The sequence below is a fragment of the Mesocricetus auratus genome, unplaced genomic scaffold, assembly GCF_017639785.1.
Source record: "Mesocricetus auratus isolate SY011 unplaced genomic scaffold, BCM_Maur_2.0 Super-Scaffold_100022, whole genome shotgun sequence".
In the NCBI taxonomy this organism is placed as follows: Eukaryota; Metazoa; Chordata; class Mammalia; order Rodentia; family Cricetidae; genus Mesocricetus; species Mesocricetus auratus.
Genome location: NW_024429203.1, coordinates 16,682,074 through 16,703,253, shown reverse-complemented (window position 1 = coordinate 16,703,253; position 21,180 = coordinate 16,682,074). Strand labels below are relative to the sequence as shown.

At 44.1% G+C, this 21,180-nt stretch overlaps 3 protein-coding genes across 4 annotated transcripts in view; 2 read left to right on the top strand and 1 right to left on the bottom strand.

Moving 5' to 3' along the window:
- The first annotated feature begins 627 nt into the window (after nt 1-627).
- Panx3 (pannexin 3) lies at nt 628-8,322 on the top strand. The gene is made up of 4 exons (XM_005069342.4): nt 628-902; nt 2,395-2,537; nt 4,670-4,884; nt 6,791-8,322. The coding sequence occupies exons 1-4, from the start codon at nt 722-724 to the stop codon at nt 7,428-7,430; spliced, it is 1,179 nt and encodes a 392-aa protein (XP_005069399.1). The 5' UTR covers nt 628-721; the 3' UTR covers nt 7,431-8,322.
- Nucleotides 8,323-11,347: 3,025 nt separating this feature from the next.
- Nucleotides 11,348-19,303, top strand: Tbrg1 (transforming growth factor beta regulator 1). Of its 2 annotated transcripts, none has more exons than XM_005069341.4 (9): nt 11,348-11,601; nt 13,533-13,603; nt 14,200-14,420; nt 15,210-15,346; nt 15,611-15,757; nt 17,014-17,111; nt 17,335-17,445; nt 18,261-18,403; nt 18,962-19,303. In XM_005069341.4, exons 1-9 carry the CDS (start codon nt 11,455-11,457, stop codon nt 19,105-19,107), a joined length of 1,221 nt encoding a protein of 406 aa, XP_005069398.1. In that variant the 5' UTR covers nt 11,348-11,454; the 3' UTR covers nt 19,108-19,303. The 2 variants fall into 2 exon arrangements, with proteins under 2 accessions (XP_005069398.1, XP_021082375.1); XM_021226716.2 differs by lacking the exon at nt 11,348-11,601 and adding an exon at nt 11,796-11,822.
- The window catches only part of Siae (sialic acid acetylesterase), a 43,656-nt gene continuing 37,506 nt past the window's right edge, over nt 15,031-21,180 (bottom strand). The window contains exon 10 of the mRNA XM_013112941.3: nt 15,031-16,465. Coding sequence (XP_012968395.1) covers nt 16,427-16,465 — 39 coding nt within the window. The 3' untranslated portion in view covers nt 15,031-16,426. The remainder of the gene's footprint in view (nt 16,466-21,180) is intronic.

Sequence of the window (21,180 nt, the reverse complement as noted above, 5' to 3'; positions counted from 1 at the left end):
CAAAGTTCAAAGGTCATGCTCTTCCCACTACTCCACACTGTACTGTCAGGCCTCCCTCAGTTTCCTAAGGAAAGGGCAAGCTCATCAGAGCTGAAAGTTGTAAATACACCATTGAAGGAAGACCAGAGTGGAGGAAGGACAGTTAACATCAAATACAGGACAGTTTCTTGGAAGAAGTCTGGCCCTTAAGCAAAACTCATCACTGGGACAAAGCCTGCTCTATAGGGGTAACTATCCTCACTGAATGCTGGGGGCTCCGTTCCCATCCCAAACCACAAAATGAGAGCCTTCAACACATTTAAGCAATCTCCACCCAAATTCCACACCAATTACATGGGGGGCTGAGCACACGGTTCCTCCTTCTCTCGACCACTCGGCCGAAAATACCATATTAATCAGAGGGCAGAATAAAGCCACAGGGCTTAGTCTGCTGGGAGACAACCCAGGCAAGCAGCCTGGCACCAGCCACACGTGAAGCCTGACCCTCCTCCAGTGAGGACCCACCGAGGCTACGCCTCCCTCCAATTGCCAGAGTGCCTGGCTCAGAGCCTGGACAGTTTTGCAGAGAACCATTGCCTGGTCCTAAGCATAGACGTGTGAGACCGGGGCTGTGGCACTGTCGGCTACAAACTAGCTGTGTGAAACTGTCACCGCTTCACCCCACTTTCCCCGGACTGCTAAGGGTAGCAGCGTCCTCTGCACCCCATAGCTCGGCAGCAGCATGTCTCTCGCACACACAGCTGCAGAGTATATGCTCTCTGATGCCCTGCTGCCTGACCGCCGGGGCTCTCGCCTCAAAGGACTGCGGCTGGAATTGCCCCTGGACAAGATCCTCAAGTTCGTTACGGTGGGCTTCCCCTTGCTGCTGATGTCTCTGGCTTTTGCCCAGGAGTTCTCATCAGGTAAGAGAGACCCGACTTCATTCCACTGTCCACTGAGTGAGAGCCAGCTCCTGTCTTAAGTAGGTTTCATGGCTTTGGGCTGGACTGGATTCCCGAGAGGCAGGTCAGGAGTGAGTCTAGGGCGCTGGCAAAACAGAAGCAGAACCTGCTGCTCTCTACTACCTTGAAAAGCTTACAATGAAAAATAATTAATTGCAGTGAACCCAACAGCAGGAGGGGAGGGTGTACGAGCAAGGGGAGGGTGGAGAGCGTGAAGGAGAATGTGCTCAACATGCTATATACCTGAAACTAAAAAATAAAATAGAAATTTAAAATAACAATTAGTTGTCACTTTAGCAGTCACACATTTTATGTCAAATCAATGATATAACTATCACTTTGGCTTCCATAGATAGGAAACATTGGGACTTTAATCTTTTCAGAACTTGAAATCCCTTCCTCTTAGCCCACTGAGAACAAACTTTTTCCCCTGAGCTCTCTTCCCACCCCCAATGGCAGAGTTAATGCAGCCTTGCTCAGAATTGCTCAACAAACCCCAGTTCCTTCTACATGACCCTAGACATAAACAGACACCAGCACACGCATGTTTGCAGTGTTGTAGTCACTGGATTCCCGCAGAAAGCCTGCTGCTCCCTACTACAGTCAGCTGGGCCCCTCAATTTCTCACTGCAGTTCCTGGGGTGTTCCTCCTCTCCGCTTCTTCACCCGCAAGATTGAGAACAGGAAGCTAGATCCTCTCGTCCAAGCCCATTTTCCTTCCCATGTAGGAATTCAGTCCTTAGTCATCTGCCTTTTACAAACCAAAAGAGCCATCTTCTAATCTGGGTATGGTGCACACACCTGTAGTCCCAGCATTCTGGGGCCTGAGGCAGGAGGGTGACAAGTTTGAAGTCAGCCTGAGCCACATAGTGAGACTGTCTTGAAACAAAACAAGGCTGACAAGATACCTCAGCAGGTAAAGGCACTTGCTGCCCCAGTCCATACATGGTGGAACTATGGGGGGAAGACAGAAGCAATTTCTCCTACAGGTCGTCTGCTGGCCTCCGTGAGTGTGTCTCAGCCTATGCACACACATGACGAACACGTGTAATAATTTCAGAAGTGTTTTTAAAGGACTTCATCTCTCTTGAATGGAAATGTCACTATCAAACATCAAGATTTTTGGTGGTAAACTGCCAAGTACAAGGAGTCCCTGGTGGCTTCCTGTGTGGAAGCCTGGGAGAACTTGAAATAAAAGTCCTGTCAGACCTAAAAGACCAAGTCAGCTCATTGGTAGCACAGGCCTAACTGTGTGTGCTATTCCATCATGACCTGTCCTCCCATGACACAGCAGTACAGGGCCCAGAAAGCTGAAACTCGGGAAGAAGGCAAGGCCTGCCAACCATGGAAAGTTACCAAGTCATAAGGATGCTCCCTCCCCCGGAAAATTCTTGAATGCTTGGTTTCCCTCTGCTAGAACCAAGGCTGCCTCAGAGCTATGCTCCTTTTGCAGGGTCTCCGATCAGCTGCTTCTCTCCCGGCAACTTCAGTGTCAGGCAGGCTGCCTATGTGGACAGCTGCTGCTGGGACTCCCTGGCTCACCATAAACTGGACGAGGCTGGCCAGCAGAAGGTGAAGTCTCTCTGGCCTCACAAGGTAAAACAGACACAGGCCTTATCGGAATGGCTTCCTGGCTCGGGAGTCGGGGGTAGACTGAACCACCGTGCTCCCTCCCACTGCACCCCACCCCTGCCCACTATGCTCCCTGCCACCTCGCTCTGTCCCTGCCCATTCATTCTGGCCAATGGCATTCATAGTCCATGGATTCTTCAAATGCCTGCTGAGCTCAGGTTTCCAACTTTCAGCTGAGTGGTAGTTTTGTGCCTGTGGCTGAGGCTCATTGACAAGCAGTTTCAGATGGTAAACTTCATTGGAAAGAAACTCAAGTGTCAGTATCTAGTCCCAAAGAGAGGTTCATTTCTTAATTCGAGGGGAGGGCTAGAATACAGCTGCCGTCCAGCCTGACTGCTAGCCCTCTGGGAACTCTGCCGAGGCCCCTATTATTTAGAGCTCGCTCAGTGTAGATCCCAGCATTTCCTACTTCACTCCTCCCTCCCTCAGGGTAGTTCTCCTGCTTATAGTGGACCCAAGCATCGAGTGGTTTAGTCTCTCCAGAGACAAAACTTCAAGTCTTCCTTTGGGAACAGGAAAGGGTGGTTGCTTGAATGTTGTACATTGTAGGAAAATCTGCAGGGTGGCAATTCACACCGCCTTTTCAGTGTCCTGCTTCAAACCAACTTATTCCCTTGTTGATTTTTTTTGTTTCACTGTGTTCACTGTGTCCCTAATTCCTGAGTCTTTCTGGTTCAGAGTTGCAGACAGTTTGTTCTTGCCTGGACTCCCTGCCTTTCCCCACACCGTGTCCTGCATCAGGCAGTTCACTTTCAAAATTTTGCTGCTCTTGCCTCCTCATCATCTCCCATTCGCTTTGTCCTTACATTTTGTCTTTGTTCTTCCTTGTCACCCTAGAAGACAAACCAGATGGCTAGTGGAGAAAGTTCAGGACGCCTCTGTCACTGGCAGGTCAGCAGACTGATGAGGAGACTCATGTTAGGAAAGGTCAAAATGCCTGACCATCAGCGTCTCCAGAAAGCTCTCAAAACCCAGATTCTCTGGCTCCACCCCATTCCCAGTAACACACTCTGTAGAAGTGAAGGCCTTATTTGAGGTGATGTTATGTCTTGAATAGGAGTAAAATGGTTATAATTTCACCTGAGGCCCAAGTTTACCCATTCTAGTCCTTTTTGTAGATCACAAAACATTCAGACATACGATGGACGGACAGACAGACACACACGTACACCAGATGTACCCTCCATCTTTTCCTCTAAACTTGGCACTACAAACACAAAGCAATTCAGAAGAAGCTTCAGGTCAAGGGGTCACCAGGAGGATAAGCTCATAGCCTCCCATCCTGGCTCCATATCCTCACTCTTCTGCCCGCTGAGTGTGTGGTACTGTGTGGGTGCCGCAGCGTCCCCCACTGTAGAACAGACATGGGAATGGCACCCCACCCATAGCATGCTCGTGAAAAACAAGTGGAATAAAGTGGAATAATGCACCACGGGCTCCTCTGAGGGCTGTTGGCTCATAGACACATCACCCTTGGTGTTCTCCATGAATGTGTGCCTATCTTCATGTGAGGGGGTGGAGAGTCTTTACAAGTACCAGTGTAGCTAAGAAGACAAGATCTACACATCCCTAAAGGTCCTTTCCATTATCTGCAAACCTGAAACGACTCCCAGAGAATTCCAAGAGAGTGTCAGGTGGTGTCATTCAACATTGCTGAGGATTCAGAGACTAGAAAAGACCAGCATAGGACAGGATACATAGAAGAAACAACGTTTTCTCTCCCCTGGGACATCAGGAGCATAATTTCAGGCTAGATGCTCAGTCTGCACTGTTGTGGCAGAGGAGGCAGAAATCTTCCTACCAGATGCTCCCTGTCCTCCATTCCTTTTCTGTTTCCATTCTTTCTCTTCTCCTTGGAGGCCCAGACAGACCCATAGGTCAGAAAACCCATAGACCATGGATCTGGGTGACACGGAGCTATGATGTCTCTGCCAGGCTCACTGTATTATTCCACGTGGGCAGAGAGCTTTGAGTGGTCAACTATGTACACTCTCTTCCATTCCAAAGTTGGAATAGGAGAGCAGTGGATATCCCACTTAGCTGTCATTCAAGGCCCAGCACCCTGGGCTCCCTCCTCAGCCTTCTGTTCCTTGCAGGCCCTCCCCTACTCTTTACTGGCCCTGGCTGTGGCCATGTATCTGCCAGTGCTGCTGTGGCAATATGCAGCCGTGCCAGCCCTCAGCTCTGACCTGCTGTTCATCATCAGTGAGCTGGACAAGTCCTACAATCGCTCCATTCGCCTGGTACAGCACATGTTGAAGATCCGGCAGAAGAGTTCCGACCCCCACGTCTTCTGGGATGAGCTGGAGAAGTGAGTTGCCTGTTCTAAGTTTTTCTAAAGAACTCTGTGGAGCATTAAACTGATACCCATGCATGATCATCCTTATATTTTCTCTATGCCATCCTTCTCAAGAGAGCGAAGTACTCAGTTCATCCTTTATTCCTGGAGGGGATGACCTTCTCATGCCTGTAGAGAAAAGAGGACTCTGACTCTAGTTTACTGATGAAAACACTGAGCTACAGGGATGACTAGCTCTAAAATATTATTCTGTATACTATTCTCTTGCTCAGAGACCTCAGTTAACTCCCCCATGCTTAGCAAAAGTGTTGAAAATCTCAAATATCTCTCCAAGGCCTCAAGTATGTCAGCTAGTTTTCAAACTTCTACTTACAATTTGAGTATTCCTAATCTCCAAATTGAGCAATGCTCCAAAATCCAATTTTTTTTAAAAAAAGTAGCATTGGTAAAGTAGTTCAATTATTCCAAAACAAAGCTATAAAACTCACCAAAATCTGAAAGACTCCCAGACCCCAAGGGTCTGGACAACAGAAATCTTCTATTTTGCCTAAGTTTCCCCCTGATCCTTGAGCAAATTGTTGGTGGAGTTAGTCATTTGTCTATCTAAGTACCAGGCTTACATAGTGTGTCCGTCTGTATGCGTGTGTGTGCACACATGCAAGTGCAGGTGTTCAGGAGAGGGGGCAAAGGAAACAAAACTATACTTCCAATGTGGGCTAAGCGTCTATTGAAGGAAGGCAGACAGCAAGTAAGCAGAATACACACATAAAATTCGTTTTAGTAGCTGACAAACATTATGAAGGAAGAAAAGGTAACAGAGGGGAAGAGAGCTGGAAAGCTAAGAGATAAGAATGGTGCAGTTTTTAGCAGAGCAGCGATGGTGCACGTTTTAATCCCAGCACTCGGCAGGCCGAGGCAGGGGGATCTCTGTGAGTTCCAGGCCAAAACCCCCCATAAAAAAATGATGGGACCATTTTTTAAATGAGCATGGCCAGTGGACACCAGTAAAAGGGGACTTCGGCTAAGATTTGTGGCTGTATATTCTGTCTCATGCTCATGTGTATGCTATGTCCTCTTAAAAAAGTTCCCCTCTACCATTTTGGAACCCATATTAAGCCAATATTCTCTCTCATGGTTTCTGAACACTCTAACTTCCAGTTACTCCATCCCCCAAGCTTCACAACTGCTACAGCTCACCTGCCTTATGTGCATTTAGCAACAAGTATCCATTTTACTGCAGATGGCACATCTTAACTGCTCTTCCCCTCAAGGTAGAGCCGTTCTTACCTGTACCTCACCAGCATGACTCTCAACAATGAGTTAACTATTAATTTGTACAAAACGAATGGACTGGCCTCAAAGTCATACTCAGAACACAGAATTCCATTGTTTATATTCCCAATCATAAGTTTATAGCTTTGTAGATGGTACTTCAGCTTTGAGCTCCAGTTAACCTTGCTGGGCAGGAACTCACTTGGACTGTGCCCATTCATAGTGTATTGATCGCCCCTAGATTTAAGACACTGTATTTAATATTTGGAGAACGGAGGCATATTCACACACCTCCTCTTTGGGAAGAATTGAGGTTATGATTAAGGAGGGTATATGGATTTTCATGGATACCAAAAACATCATGCTTGGGGCTGGAGAGACAGATCAGCAGTTATAAGCACTAGCTGCTCTTGCAGAAGACTGGAGTTTGATTCTTAGCACTCACATGGCTGCTCACATCTGTAACTCCAGTCCCAAAGTTACACGGACAGATGTGCAGGCTAACCACCCATGTGTGCAACATAAAAATAAAGGTTAAAAAATTAATGTTGTATAGATACACGGACCTGCTAGTCTCTCATATTAATTTTGGGGTGTGGTTCTAAACGATGCTTCCTAACAGTACCTTCTTTCTTCCCCTGCCCAGGGCCCGGAAAGAACGGTACTTTGAATTCCCCTTGCTAGAGCGGTACCTGGCATGCAAGCAGCGCTCCCATTCGTTAGTGGCCACCTACCTCCTGAGGAACTCCCTCTTACTCCTCTTCACCTCGGCCACTTACCTATACCTTGGCCACTTCCACTTAGACGTCTTCTTCCAAGAAGAATTCAGCTGCTCCATCAAGACAGGGCTGCTACATGCTGAGACCCATGTGCCAGATCTGATCACCTGCAGGCTGACCTCCCTGTCTGTGTTCCAGATTGTTAGTCTCTCCAGTGCAATAATATACACCATACTGGTTCCGGTGATAATATACAACATTACACGGCTGTGCCGGTGGGACAAACGACTCCTCTCCATCTATGAGATGCTCCCAGCTTTTGATCTCCTCAGTAGAAAGATGCTGGGATGCCCCATCAATGACCTCAATGTGATCCTTCTTTTCCTCCGAGCTAACATTTCTGAGCTCATCTCTTTTAGCTGGCTGAATGTCTTGTGTGTGTTGAAAGACACAACCACCCAGAAACACAACATCGACACAGTGGTGGATTTTATGACCTTATTGGCTGGGCTAGAACCCTCAAAACCTAAACATCTCGCCCAACAGGCGTATGATGAACACCCATAGTTAAGAAAGGAACCATGGGGAGATAAGTTTTGTATAAAGTAATTCTCCTTCTTCACAAGCTATACAGAGTAAAAGACCAAAACAAATGATGATGATGATGATGATATCCACTTGAAATTAATAAGGATGGACTTGGCTTAATGTCCTGTATTTATAAGAAGATAGAATCAATGCATGAAAATTCAAAAGTCTAGAAGTGTCAAAGAACTGAAAAATTAGGTACAGAGTATTCTGAGAACAGTAAACTGAATGACTAAATTGAAATTAAGTCTAGACATAAAAGCTATTTATGGAAGAAAATTCTTATAATACCCACTAACTCTAAAAGTCATACTTGCCTCACCCCAATAAGCAGGTAGAAAAATTTAGTAAGAGACTAATAAGGAGGTGAAACCCCTAGACACACCTTGATTTTGCCTGTTCATCTTGCCCTGTAGTCATCTTCAGCCTTGTCAAGCCTTCCATGGCCTTCAAAGTGAGACAATAATTTCAACTCGTAATCTGCTCTTGGGATGTAAGGACAGAAATATAGGCCATGAGCGGAACCTTTTAAGAGGCAAATACACTTTTTAATATATAAACTGAAACTTCTTTTCCACAAGGTCTCAGATTGTGGACTATGAACATTTTCACAAGGTTTAATAGTTCAAGGGATACTACCCCTTCACTTACAGCCGACAACTGAAGGCTAGTAGGTTGCTGTCAAGCCTGATGACCTGCATTCAATCATTCAGTCATTGGGGCCCAAATAGTAGAAGGAGAGAACCAACTCCTGCAAGTTAGCTTCTGATATCCACATGCAAATCAATAAAAAATGAGTAAAATGAATAAATGAATAAATAAATGTTAAACATAAAAGTCACATTGATCCATGTGTGCACATTCTCTGATCCACTACTCTACCCTCACATCTAACTGCCAAAGCTTTCCTCTGATTCCATAGACCGTGGTCTACCCATAGTACCACGTTGTCTCTTAATGAATATTTTTTACTCTGTGTGTTATGTATTTCTTGAGAGAATTTTTACATAAGCCATTTAGATCCCTCTTACTATAGGTAAGTAGAAAAGTCATGTTGCTTCTGAGAAATTGTGGCCTTGGCCACAAAGATGTGTGTCACACAAATAAATAAAAAGTCAAACAACATACATGTAATTGTGCAAAAGACAATATAACCAGAGCTGGAACAGTTAAAACACATTTGAATGATGCTTTCAGGACTGAGGAGATAGCTCACAGGGAACAATTCTTACTGCGCAAGTATTAGACATTAATTTCAGATCAACATCTCTCACCTGAAAAGCCAGGTGAGGCAGTGCACACCTATAACCCCAGCACTGGGGAGCCAAGGCAGGCAGATTCCTAGAACTCAATGGCCAGCCAGTCTAGCCACTACGGCTCCAGACTCAGGGAGAAAAAAATTCTCAAAAAGTAAGATAGAAAAGCAACTGGAGAAGACACTGAGAAAATCAATCCCCATCCTCCCTGTGTATCTACACAGGTAAATGTGCTCTCACACCCAGGTGAACACACACACAAATACACATACACACCAAAAAATAAAAAATAAAACAAGACAGTGCTTTCAAAGAAGCCATAACTCTTTAAAAGATGGTAATAAATAACCACAAAGAAACATTGTATTCAGTGTGGCCTAACCTTTATGAGACTATCAGACACATACGCTAAAATGTTAACTCATTCAAAGAGGCAGCATTATGGGTTTCTTGGGGGGCTTTTTGTTGTTTTTGTTTGGTTTTAGTTGTGGTGGTTTCTTGTTTGTTTTGTTTGTGTTTGTTTTGGAGGTCAAAAGTTTAATATGAACAGGATCAAGCTCAAAATAAAGGGTTTCTTTTGTTTTTGTTTTTTCAAAGATTTGCTTTTCTTTTAACTTTTAATTGCCTTGAGTTTAGTTATTATGGGGGACAGGCTTGCTCATGTGAGTGCAAGTGCTCATGTAGGATCCCCTAGAGCTGGATTAGAATTACAGATGTTTGTGAGCCAAAGGAGGCAGTGACTGCGAACTAAACTTGGGTCCTCTCTTATTCATTCATTTATTCATTTATTTATTTATTCAGGAGCGATAGAAATCAAACCCCGGACCCTTCACTTACTAGACAAGTGTTCTACCACTGAGTTAGACCCTAGACCATGGATTAAAAAAAAAAAAAACTCCCTAAACTGGATACTATTGTCGATGCCATGTAGTACTAGAATTTGGGAGAGACAGGAGGACAAGGAATTCAGGATTATCTTCCCCTACATAATGAGTTTAAAGATCCCATTCTCTAAAAGCCAACAAATAAATAATACCGTCTTGATTTACAAAATGTGCAAGGAAAGTGTGTTAATTGTAAAAGAGGAAGTCTTTAATGAAGCAGAAACAATAAACATGGTTGTGTATATTCTACTGAAGTCCATTGACCAAAACAGCCTGCAGATTAAAAATGGAGGCTGGGAGTTTCCTCCTGGATGACAGGAAAAAGATGAATAATACAAAGTCAGATCTCAGAGTCCTAACAGAATGAAACATAGCTAGACAGCAAATCCAGCAATTAAAAATAACGTTTTGTTTTTGTTTTGTAGTAAAAATCAAGCACGATTTCTTTCAGGTCCCCAGATAACATTTCAGTACATATTTTCTGAGACAGTGCATTCTGTAGACTGTCATAATTTTGACAGCTTCCAAAACCAGAACTACGGGCTGCCTTAGGTACATTTGTGAAGGCAAATGGCACCTAGAGCTTCCAGAACCAAATCTACAGGGCTACCTTAGGTACATTTGTAAAGGTAAACGGCACCTGGAGCTGCACCATTAGACACAATTACTTCCACCAAAAGCAGCTTGTAACCTGGGCAGTTACAGGAGAATATCTACAAGCTTTTTCTCTGTGTTAAAACCCATTTTGTCGCAGGATGGTGGTGGCACACGCCTTTAATCTCAGGAGGCAAGAGGCAGGTGGATCTCTGTGAGTTCAAGGCCAGTTTGGTTTACAGAGTGAGTTCCAGGACAACCAGAGCTACACAGAGAAACCCTATCTTGAAAAACAAAATAAACAAAATCCATTTTGTCAAAACTGCAACTTTTTTTTTACAGCGTTCAGAGACAAAGTACCTGGGTCACTTACTGAATTGTTTTTATTAATTTTTCTTTAGTAATTCAATGAACTGGCTAATTATGTAACATCTTTCTGAACTTTCATGTACAATCTTAAATGTCTTTATTTTGATAATTTTAACAACAATTCCCTTCTGTATCAGGACACTAGTTTGGAAATCCCACCCATCTCATTACTTATATAGTTTTGAGAGATAAAAAAAAAAAAACACTGAACAAGAGGCTCAGCCAACTAGTTTTGTGGCACTACTAAAAGAATGTAAGTCTGCTGTCGGGTCTAGAGTCATCTTGCACTTAAATATTTGCCCATCCTTCAACTGACCCTAGTTATAAAGATTAAACGATTTTTAAAAATGGGGGTATGTGCATAGAAACACTCTTGGTTTCATTCAAAAACCACTGAAGGCCGACTTCATGCTCTAACATTTTACTAAAGCCGCTAACTACATCCCACGCTTTGGGACAATCAAGGTCTTTTTCTCTGTCTGGGAGCTGAGTTCCAGCCCTCATACTCAAGTCTCCTAAAACCCAATAAAGCCTGCTCAGAGCAACTGGGAAAAGCAGGTGTTGCCTGGCACCCGCCTGAGCGCAGCGAGTACGGGTTTTGTCTGAGGGTTTAGGGTTTTTGCATTCGGGTGTGTCTTCTTCTGTTTACTAAGCACGCTAATACCCGGGGAAGACCTCAGCGTCTCCCTGCTACCCCGAGCCACACCCCTCCACCCAGCCCTCCTCTAGGCCCGGACCACCCGCAGCTCCCGAACCCGGAAGTTATACGTGTCTGTATTGTTGCGCAACTTCCGGCGGGGCTCCTTTGGTTACCGACGCGGAAGTGCCTGGGAACGCCGGTTGGTTCTACGTCCCCTCCATGCCCCCCGCGGCCCGAAGCCCCCGAGCTGGGGTGGCATCATGAGCCTGCTGGGCGACCTGGCTTCCGAGCCGCGCACCCCGCTGTCCCACAAGGCCAGGATGAAAAAGCTCCCGAAGAAGAGCCAGAACGAGAAGTACCGCTTGAAGTACCTGCGGCTGCGCAAAGCGGCCAAGGCCACGGTGTTTGTGAGTCTGGGTTCGGCCGCTCTCCCCCTGGAGACTGCTTTCCCCCCCACAGTATCCGTCCAGCGTTAGTTCCATCACGTACTGGCCCCCTATCCTTGCATTAGTTGTCATTTCTCTAGCCCCGTCTACTCCCCTGTAAATGAGGACTGCAGAGAGTGCTCCGCCAGTAAGCTGCCATCGTCACCTTCTTGCTGCGTTTCATTTTCTAGATGAGCCAAGCAGTTAAGTGTCATTTAAGGCAAGAACACTGAAGCCCTGACAGGTGGTTTGCCCCGACTCCAACGTGAATGTCCTGATTAAAGTTTTATTTACACTACACAGCCTGTTTCCTAAGTACACCCCAACCCCAACGCTATGGCTGATGCCTTGCTTAAACAGGCCTCTGAGTCTTTCAGAGATGCCCGGGTTGCAGCTCCTTTTGACGAGGCTTCTAAGGTGTTTCTGCCTTCCCTCTACCAAGTACTGGGAGTGGAACTCATCACATAAGGAAGTCACACCGCAGCCTGTTGCTGAGGTGTGTCGCCACTTCCTGCCTTAATTGCAGGGGTTTCAGATTTAGTGAATGAACTGCCTTGCCAACCAAAACCTATTAGCGTCTGATAACTCTAATAATTAGACTATTCTTGGTTTAACCAGAGTCACCTCAGTGCTTGGAAATAGGTTTACACATTCCAAATGCTCCCACACATCTGAATCGGTGGTTTAACTCTTCTTTCTACAAAATTTCAGTTAAACATATTAGGCCTTCTGGATGCATCAGGGAAAGTTTTGACGTTAAAGCTGGCATTTCTAAAACATTAACATTTGTGTGTGTGTTGGACAAAAATAAGAAAAGTAAATCAAGATACGCAACACCTCATTTACCATTCGTTCCCTTTTGTCACTTCATGTCAGAGTTGCCTAATGCTTAAAATTTGTTCCTTAAGGATGATGGTTCTTATAAGAATATGAAAATCTTGTGAAGCCAGAGGATGTTTTGAACATTGAAATGGCAGTTCCACCTATGAAAGCTCCCAAATGGGCATTTCCTTCAGAATTGATTTTTTTTTCTTTTTGGTTTTTACAAGACAGGGTTTCTCTGTATTGTTTTGGAGGCTGTCGGTCCAGCCCGGCCTCGAACTCACAGAGATCCGCCTGCCTCTGCCTCCCAAGTGCTGGGATTAAAGGCGTGCTCGACCACCGCCCGGCCCAGAATTGATTTTAAGATAGACTGAGTCATAAGTAAAGGATGATGATACTAGAGATTTTACACATTATTTAACTTCTCATCCTTTTTCTCTCTAAGGTATTGTCCTATAAAATACTCTGGATTAGATGGTCCTTGTCTAGGTCAAGACTGTTGAGCATGGCTAGTCCTTAGAAATTTGATAAGTTCAGGTCTAAGTAGTATATCCTTTCCTCTGCCAAAGGCTACACTAATTGGAGTGACCACATACCTCGATTTGCCTGGTGTATGTATGCCAACCCCAGTGTGCACATTTTTCTGGCATATGTGTTGAAAGTACCTTTGTTCATTGAAAGGTGTCCCTTCATTGGATAAGAAACTATGTAATTACTCTGCCTGCAGTAGAACCCAAACAGTTTGCCTACAGGTTATTTTAAAGAAATTCCTTTTTATTATTAATGTGTGTGTGGTACCAAGCACATGTAGAGGTTAGCAGACAGCTGTCAGGAGGCATTTCTCTCCTTCCACTATGGGTTCTGGGGATCAAATGCAAGTTGTTTGGCATGGAAGATGTCTTTCCCTGCTGAGCAATCTCCCAGTCCTGTAAAGATGTACTGATAGCTTGTGCACAGAGTAGAATAGCATTTCCCTTTTCTTCTGAAAGCACAGAGGGGTTTTGTTAGTTTGAGATACAGATCTTGTTCCCAGAAAATAGCTTCATTTTTAAATTCGTTTTATGTGATTACAGTTCATTTTTTTCTTAAAGGAAAATGCCGCTGTTTGTGATGAAATTGCTCGTCTTGAGGAAAAATTTCTTAAAGCAAAAGAAGAAAGAAGGTAAGCTAGCTTCATTTTGTTGTTGTTGGTGGTGATTGATATGGAGTAGTTTTTTTTGTTTTTGTTTTTTGTTTGTTTTTTCATCAATTGATTCTTGCACATTGCATAACCCCTTGGCCACTTGAGAAACTCCAAGCCTGTGGTGTTTCACATCCAGGTTGGGCTCTGATGACAACACAGTTCTTCCTCTCTTCTTCCTGTCAGAGCCTTCTTGCTCCACGTAACAAGTTATCTTATTATCACTTCCCAATTTTGAAAACCAAGGGGTAAAAAAATGCTGCTTCTCATTCTACAAATATTGAGTCTGTATTTCCCTATGCAAAGCACAGTGGGTATGTGGGTACCTCTAATTCATATGAATACCCTCCAGACCCTAAGGCCTTCCACTCTGAAAGAGCCCTGCTGGTGCATGAAGCTCTAGTCATTATCTTGAGTTCTTGAGCATTGATTACCCTCTGGCACATCATTGTGACCCTATTGTGTGAGTGTGATGATCTTTGTTTGGCATTCTGTAATTCCCAGTACTTAGGAAAGTAATAAATTGAAGAGAAAAAAAGACCTTCATGCCTCCTCCCTTCTTCCCTGTCCCTCCTCAGATACCTGCTGAAGAAGCTCCTCCAGCTTCAGGCTCTGACAGAAGGGGAACCACAGGCTCCCGCCCCTTCCCACAGCTCCAGTTTGCCCCTGGCTTATGGTGTGGCCGGCTCTGTGGGAACTATCCAGGCAGCTGGACCCAGCGCTGGGGCCGAGGAACCCTTTGGGAAGAAATCCAAGAAGGAGAAAAAAGAAAAGGGCAAGGAGAACAACAAACTGGAAGGTATCTTAAGAAGACATTGCCTCCGTGGCTCTACTGATGTCCAAGCCCTGGTAGACTAACTGGCACACGGGGCCTCCTGTGTTTCCTAAAGCCCCTTGAGAAGCCCGCATGTTATTGGAGCCACTTAGGCCTGATAGATGGGGAGAAGCAGCCTGGGGCCTCCGCCCATCTTATGCCTGGGCAGTCACTTGACTGCACTCACCACACCCCTTCCTACAGGCAGGGTGGCCTTCTGAGCACACTGCTAGCTCAGCAATTCCTGGTTGCACAGTTGAAGAATACTTTACAATGGAAGACTTTTTAGCACTGCAGTGCTTATATTATGTCAGTAAGCAAGTTAGATATTTGGGCTGTGGGGGACAAGCCCCATATGGCTATTTAGTGAATACAAATGGTATCTCAGTTACAGTGAGTGGCTCAACTAGTGATTTTTCAGTTTTACAATTTTATGAAAGCAGGATACATTAAGTTAAAATTGGACTCTGAATTTTGATCTTTTCTTAAGATAGTGATGCTCTGGTATTAACTAATGGCATCAAGCCATATCTCTATGCAGACACACACTTGTAGAAATACTTAATACTCCACAGTGTACTCAGTTGCCATGATATTTGTTAAGTTAGATTTATTATGTGCATTAACTTACAGTATTTTCAACTTATGATGGTTTTATGGTATAAAATGCCATCATAAAGAGCATTTTTCTGCCTTTATCATTCACATGTAAATTTCCCCTCCCCTTGTCCATGGAAGGGACCTGAAGTGGGTGACCCCAGATTTACGTTTCAGTTCTGAAGAAAACATCCAAGAAAAAGAAAATGGAGGGAGGTGCTCGCAAGCTGGTTCGGTCCATTGCCCTGGATCCCTCAGGACGGCCTGTGTTCCCCATCGGACTAGGGGGTCTAACAGTATATAGCCTGGGGGAGGTGAGTGAGACCAGCACATAGACAGGATAATCAGAACCGTGGGAGTGGGGTTGAGCCTTCCCTGTTCCCACTGGCAGCAACCCTTTGCTGACCCATACCAGCCCCAGAAACTCTCTAGGCCCTACGAAACCAGGTCAGTTTTGTCTGCTCACAGCCATCACTTTCTGTTTGATTTGTCACTCTTGGCAGTCCCAAAGTGGCTCTAACGGCTACCATAATAAAGCCATAAGTGACCTCAACTCCGGATTGGGGAATCTTTTGTAGATCATCACCAACCGACCTGGCTTCCATGATGAGAGTGCCATCTACCCTGTGGGCTACTGCAGTACTCGAGTGTTTGCCAGCATGAAGTACCCAGACCAGAAGTGTCTGTATACCTGTCAGGTCAAGGATGGTGGTGTGCAGCCTCAGGTACTCATGCCAGTATGATTATTTTCCTTCTTCTTGTTCAGTTTTTTTTTTTCCTTTCTGTTTTGAGAACCTCCTTTTATCCTTAGCTTTTTAACTGTGTACTTATTCTGACACACTATAAGATACCTTGTAATCTCTGTTTGTACAACACCAAGATGCAGAAAAACTGGCAAGCTCTGTCACAGCTGTAGGGCTGGGTATTTGCTCTGGGATACAAATTTGTATTTAATTTGCTAGGTGCTATCTTTTCCCTTAAGCCATGGTAATTTTACCACTCATACCATTACTGTTTGAGACTAAAACAAGCTGGCTTAGGTTAAGTGCAACTTCATTCAGAGACGATATTTGATATCTTGTGGCTTCAACTAAGATACGAAGACCCTCAGGCAAAAGCAGTTTCAGAGTTCCTTGTTTCACTTTCTGATAGAGCTGCCAATCAAGAGACGTGAGCTGGAGGCTTAGCAAGGACACTTGAGTAGGAGAACCTGAGCCTGCCTAACTGGGTGGGGAACTGTATCACTGTCGGAGTCTGACACCATCTTAACCCCAGAGCGTGCTCCACAGAAAGTGCTAGTAGGCAGGGTTACCACTGTGCAGTGTACCACGTTCTCAATATCTTGTAAATGCAGTGCACATCCATTCAGGGTCTCAGTAGAATGTTAATGAAAATCACAACATGATTCTTAATTTCCTCTGAGAGATAAAATGCTAAAAGAAAAAAGAAAAATGTAATGTTTTTAGGTCACTAATCAAACAAGATTCTATTTTTAAGTATAATAGGATTTATTTATGATAAAATTTTGCTTGAATTTTTCCCCCCAACATCAGGTGACTTTAGTTTGATAATATCCAATATTAGCAAAGATGAAGAAAAATAAATACGCAGTAAAAACTGGGGAAGTATCCTTTGGCCAAGAATATTTCTAGGTACCCTTACGTTTCCCAGAGAAATAGAGGTAACAGAACAATGTATCTCGTTTCTGTAAAGTGCCGTTTGTATTTGAACTTGGACTATAAATAGAAGGGTATGGAGCAAGTTCAGTGCTGGCCAAAAGTCAAGCAAGATGTAAAGCATCGAAAGTCACAATTTTCTGTTTACTTGGGTGTGATTTTTAGCAACATTGTAAGACGCTTTTGTGTCCATCTGGCATGTGCGGCAGCTTCAGCTCTAGAGCCTGGGACTGACTGACTGTAGGAATCCTACAACTCTACTTCTCCCCCTTGCAAATTGACCTCATTGTTCCTGTCATTCTCAGTTTGAAATTGTTCCTGAAGATGACCCCCAGAATACCATCGTCGGTTCTTCTGCCGATGCCTGTTATGAAGAACTGGTCAGGACCATCAGTGCTGCAACGTAAGTTGGCCACCAGCTTGAGGCCACACTAAAGGGGTCACTGTTGGCACAGCTGAGACCTTTTCTTTCTCAGTGCCTTATAGAAGCCTAAGCTATGTCCTTCAGGCTAGCCTCGGAGTATATCAGGAAAGTTCAAGTGTGGTGTGTGTTCATACCACGATCCCATTTTCAAGCCTGTCGTCATCTCCCCCTAAGCTCAAGTTAAAGTCTCTCCTTTGCTTAGGGGGAAACTGATGCCTAACCTACTCTCATGTGGTGCTGAGTTCTTCGGGTTTTCTCATCCAGTCATCCACAACCTGATTCAGAGCTGTCCAGAAGCCCAAAACTGTGTCAAGTAAGTGTGAACAAACCATTGCTAGACGCTCAGTTGCCAGCGGACCAGTGTCCTACACTGGCAATCACGTCTTTGTTCGTGTGTGCGTTTCTGCGTCAGAGGTATGCTTGCTCCGTCACCGTGTCCACAGCATTGACCCACTTACCCATCTAGACCGGTGAGCGGGAGCCCATTACCCAGTGTGCTGCATGCTAGGTTGATTGCTCCATATCCAGAATGTTTGATGAAACGTGCTTCAGATGTGATTTATTGGTGGTCATTTTGGGTTTTATATGTGGGCCAGGCATGGTGGTACACACCTCAAGTTCCTATACTCAGAAGACAGAGGCAGGCAGATCTCTTGAGGTTCTGGTCTTTAGATCAAGTTTGGACAGGGGGTGACTTTATATACACAAGAGGTAACTTGGGGGCAAAACTAAATCCAAACAGGAAATCCAGTTGTTTCCTGTTCACATTACACATATACCCTGTACAGTTTTTATATAATATTTTCAGTGCACCTTCATTTTAACTGTGACCATTCCATGAGGTGTGGAATTTCCCATCTATGGCTTTTCATGGTTACATAAAATGTTTTGGAAATACTTTGAATTCTCAAATTAAGGCTGCTCAATTTGTGCCATTTTGTGTGTGTACCATGGAGCACTGTCACCTGTCACCAGAGGCTTGCCTGCTCAAGTTTGGGTTGTCTCTCTTAACTGATGCTTTTTAGATATATAGTGGGGAAGACCTAATGGTGGAAAAAATGAATCTATTTGATAGGCAGGGTTATGGATAACAGACAGCTCTCAAGAATGATTCCCTTCGGTCCACAGTTACCAGTGGGTGAAGTCTGATGCATGCAAACCCAGCAAGCGGCAGCTGTCCCAGGAACTGACAGAGAATGACGCAGCTATGAGCCTTGACGCCTTTGAGACACAGACCTTTGATGATGACCATGAGGACTCCATTCTGCCAGGTATCTTTTAACTTTGCCTTTTTGGTTTGAGAACCGACCATCTTTAGACTGTGGTACCCTCATCACACACTGGTGGGCAGTGAGCCGCATGCTTCACTGAGCCAGCCATAGAGAGTGCAGAGTGAGGGGGATGGGAAGCGTGCCTGGGGCCCCCATGTCACTCACAGAACCTGTCCAGAGACTTCAGTGTCTCATTCTGTCACTTAAGTCACAGAACAGAAGTGGTAGGGTTTGCTGAACAGGGAATAAAACTTAAGGTGAAGTCAAAGGTCAGTGGTGGCTTTTGGCCCTACCTATGTTGCCTGGTTTATTTCCCATAAGCGGAAAGTGGTCAGGGCTCAGGAGTTTAGGTTCATAATGGTTTATATGTATGACAATTCACTACATCTTTTCATTTTCTTTCCTTTGTTAAATAAATACCTGTCTGTTTATTTTACCAACCCAGGGCAAAATAGGATTGATTTTTACAAGTATAAGGAATTTAAGAGGCTGTGTATTCCGCCAAGGCAGTCATGAGATTCCAAGGCAGTGGTGCAATTAAGGAATTGTTTTTTCCAGGGTCTCTGGACCTGCCTGAGCTTCAGCATGAAGCCTTTGTGTCATCTTACCAGCCAGAGTTCCTGACGCACGAACCCTTGGTGGACACTGACCTACAGCACCTGAAGTCTCCCTCACAGTGTAGCCCAATGCAGTCTTCAGACTGAAGAGGGGAAGAGGCCGCTTCCTTCTCATCATGAGCTTTTGACCTAAACTAAAACTTACTCTATGTGGAAGAAGGCAGCAGTCGAGAAGGAGGGATGATATTAACACACTTCACCGTGGATGTTCCCGTGCTGACAGTGTACCCTGGGATAAGCTTCAGTTGCTTTTATTTTTAGTAATAAATATCTCTTGACAGTTCTGCTTATTTTTAATCTTCTTGTAGTCAGAATATGACCATGTTTGCTTAGCTCTCCCTGAAGTGAACCTCCATAAACCTACATCTGTTTGGGCTGCTATGATAAAATACCATACACTAGGTAGCTTATAAACAAGTTTATTTCTCAGTTTGGGAGCCTGGGAAGTCAGAGTTCAAGATGCCTGGTTCCTAGCTGTCTTGCTATGACTACATGTGGAAGGGAGTCACCAGGTCCCTTTTATAGGGGACTAGTTCTATGCAGAGCCATTTTGACCTACTCTCCTCCCTAAGGCTGTAACTATAACATCACTTAGGGATTCGGATTAACAAAGTAAGTTCATGGCAGCTGCTGATTCATGAAGTAAACAGAGTCTAACAACACGCTACACTAAATTCTAATTCTAGTCAGGAATGTCAGGAATATTATGCCACCAGGCCCTGTAACCCAGGCCCCAGCTTTATTTTCTTGTCAGTCAGTAGGACAAGTTCTCTGCTTATCTTCAAACTGGGAACTCATATTTGTTCATCTTTGTTGTCAAATTTTGCACTCCTTTTGAGGGAATAAAGTCCTCTAACTCAATTCCTTATTAAAGAATTCACTTGTACGCAATGTTAACACAAATTCAGATAAGACACAGTTGAGGATTAGTTCCCTTCCTCCATACAGACTCATTGTCGTTTCATTTTGACCATACTCTACACAACTGGACCTTCTAGGCCCTACATACAGCTTTAAAGGTGGTGGGAGGGGGGTCTGTACCACCTCCTGCATCATGCACCACACTAACTTGGGCCCAAGTTCATAGCTTCCTATCTACCAGGCTGAAAGAGGAGAGAACACCAGTAACACACGGTCTTGTTTTTGTCAAGTTATTACAGCATGCTCCTTTTATCATACAAAAATACTGGTGCATTGGATTACAGCCTGAGTAAAGGCAAACTAAACATTTCATTTTTAAACCAAGCATGGTGGTACACACCTTTAATCCCAAAAAGGAAAGGCAGGTAGATTTGTGGGTTCAAAGCCAGCCAAGACTAGGAGTGAGATCCTATCTCCAAAGAAATTTTTACAACAAGGTGGATTAACACAAGTTCATAACTTTTGAACTACAAACTTTAATCCACTAACTGCATAAATTTAAGAAGTTGCTGGGTATAGCGGCCCATGTCTTCAATCCTTGCACTTCAGAGGTAGGATCTCTTGAGTTCAAGGGCAGCCTGATTTACACAGTTCCAGGACAGCCAGAGCTACATAGTGAGACCTTATCTCAAAAAGAAAAAAAACAAAAATTTTGAAAGTCAACATCTACATCTTTTCAAAATAAAATAATTTGAATAAATTCACATCCCACTAAAATATATCAGACATGAAAAGTTAGTTTCAACTATAGTTTATATGTATTTATATATGATATATATGTAAATCATGCAAATATGTAATATGTATATATGATAATAAAATATATGGTATATATAACATAATTATATATCATATGAAATACAAGCCAGGCTTCTCTTTGAGTGATGACTCAGGGCTGTTTTTTGGGGGTTTTTTGTTTGTTTTGGGGGGGTGTTTTGGTTTGGTTTGGTTTTTCGAGACAGGGTTTCTCTATGCCTTTGGAGGCTATCCTGGAACTAGCTCTTGTAGATGGTTTTTACTGACACTCTCCTTTAAGTTTCAGACAGTTAAAATTATTCTCATTTGGGGAAATACACAATCCTCACCCAATGTTTTGGACTTTTCAAACACTAAAAATGTGATTCATCCTTGGCTTCATTACTGCATACATTACCTGAGACAAAGTTTGTACTGTATGTACCAATTATTGGTGTTAAAAGACACTGGGTTGGGGTTCTAGTAGCCTCCACATTAGAGCAA

Excerpts from the sequence above, each read along its gene's own strand:
- Panx3 (XM_005069342.4), top strand. The coding sequence starts at position 722 with ATGTCTCTCGCACACACAGCTGCAGAGTATATGCTCTCTGATGCCCTG. Across the intron at positions 903-2,394 it reads TGCCCAGGAGTTCTCATCAG|GGTCTCCGATCAGCTGCTTC; the intron begins GTAAGAGAGACC and ends CTCCTTTTGCAG. Across the intron at positions 4,885-6,790 it reads TTCTGGGATGAGCTGGAGAA|GGCCCGGAAAGAACGGTACT; the intron begins GTGAGTTGCCTG and ends TCCCCTGCCCAG.
- Tbrg1 (XM_005069341.4), top strand. The coding sequence starts at position 11,455 with ATGAGCCTGCTGGGCGACCTGGCTTCCGAGCCGCGCACCCCGCTGTCC. Across the intron at positions 13,604-14,199 it reads AAAGCAAAAGAAGAAAGAAG|ATACCTGCTGAAGAAGCTCC; the intron begins GTAAGCTAGCTT and ends GTCCCTCCTCAG. Across the intron at positions 15,758-17,013 it reads ATGGTGGTGTGCAGCCTCAG|TTTGAAATTGTTCCTGAAGA; the intron begins GTACTCATGCCA and ends TGTCATTCTCAG.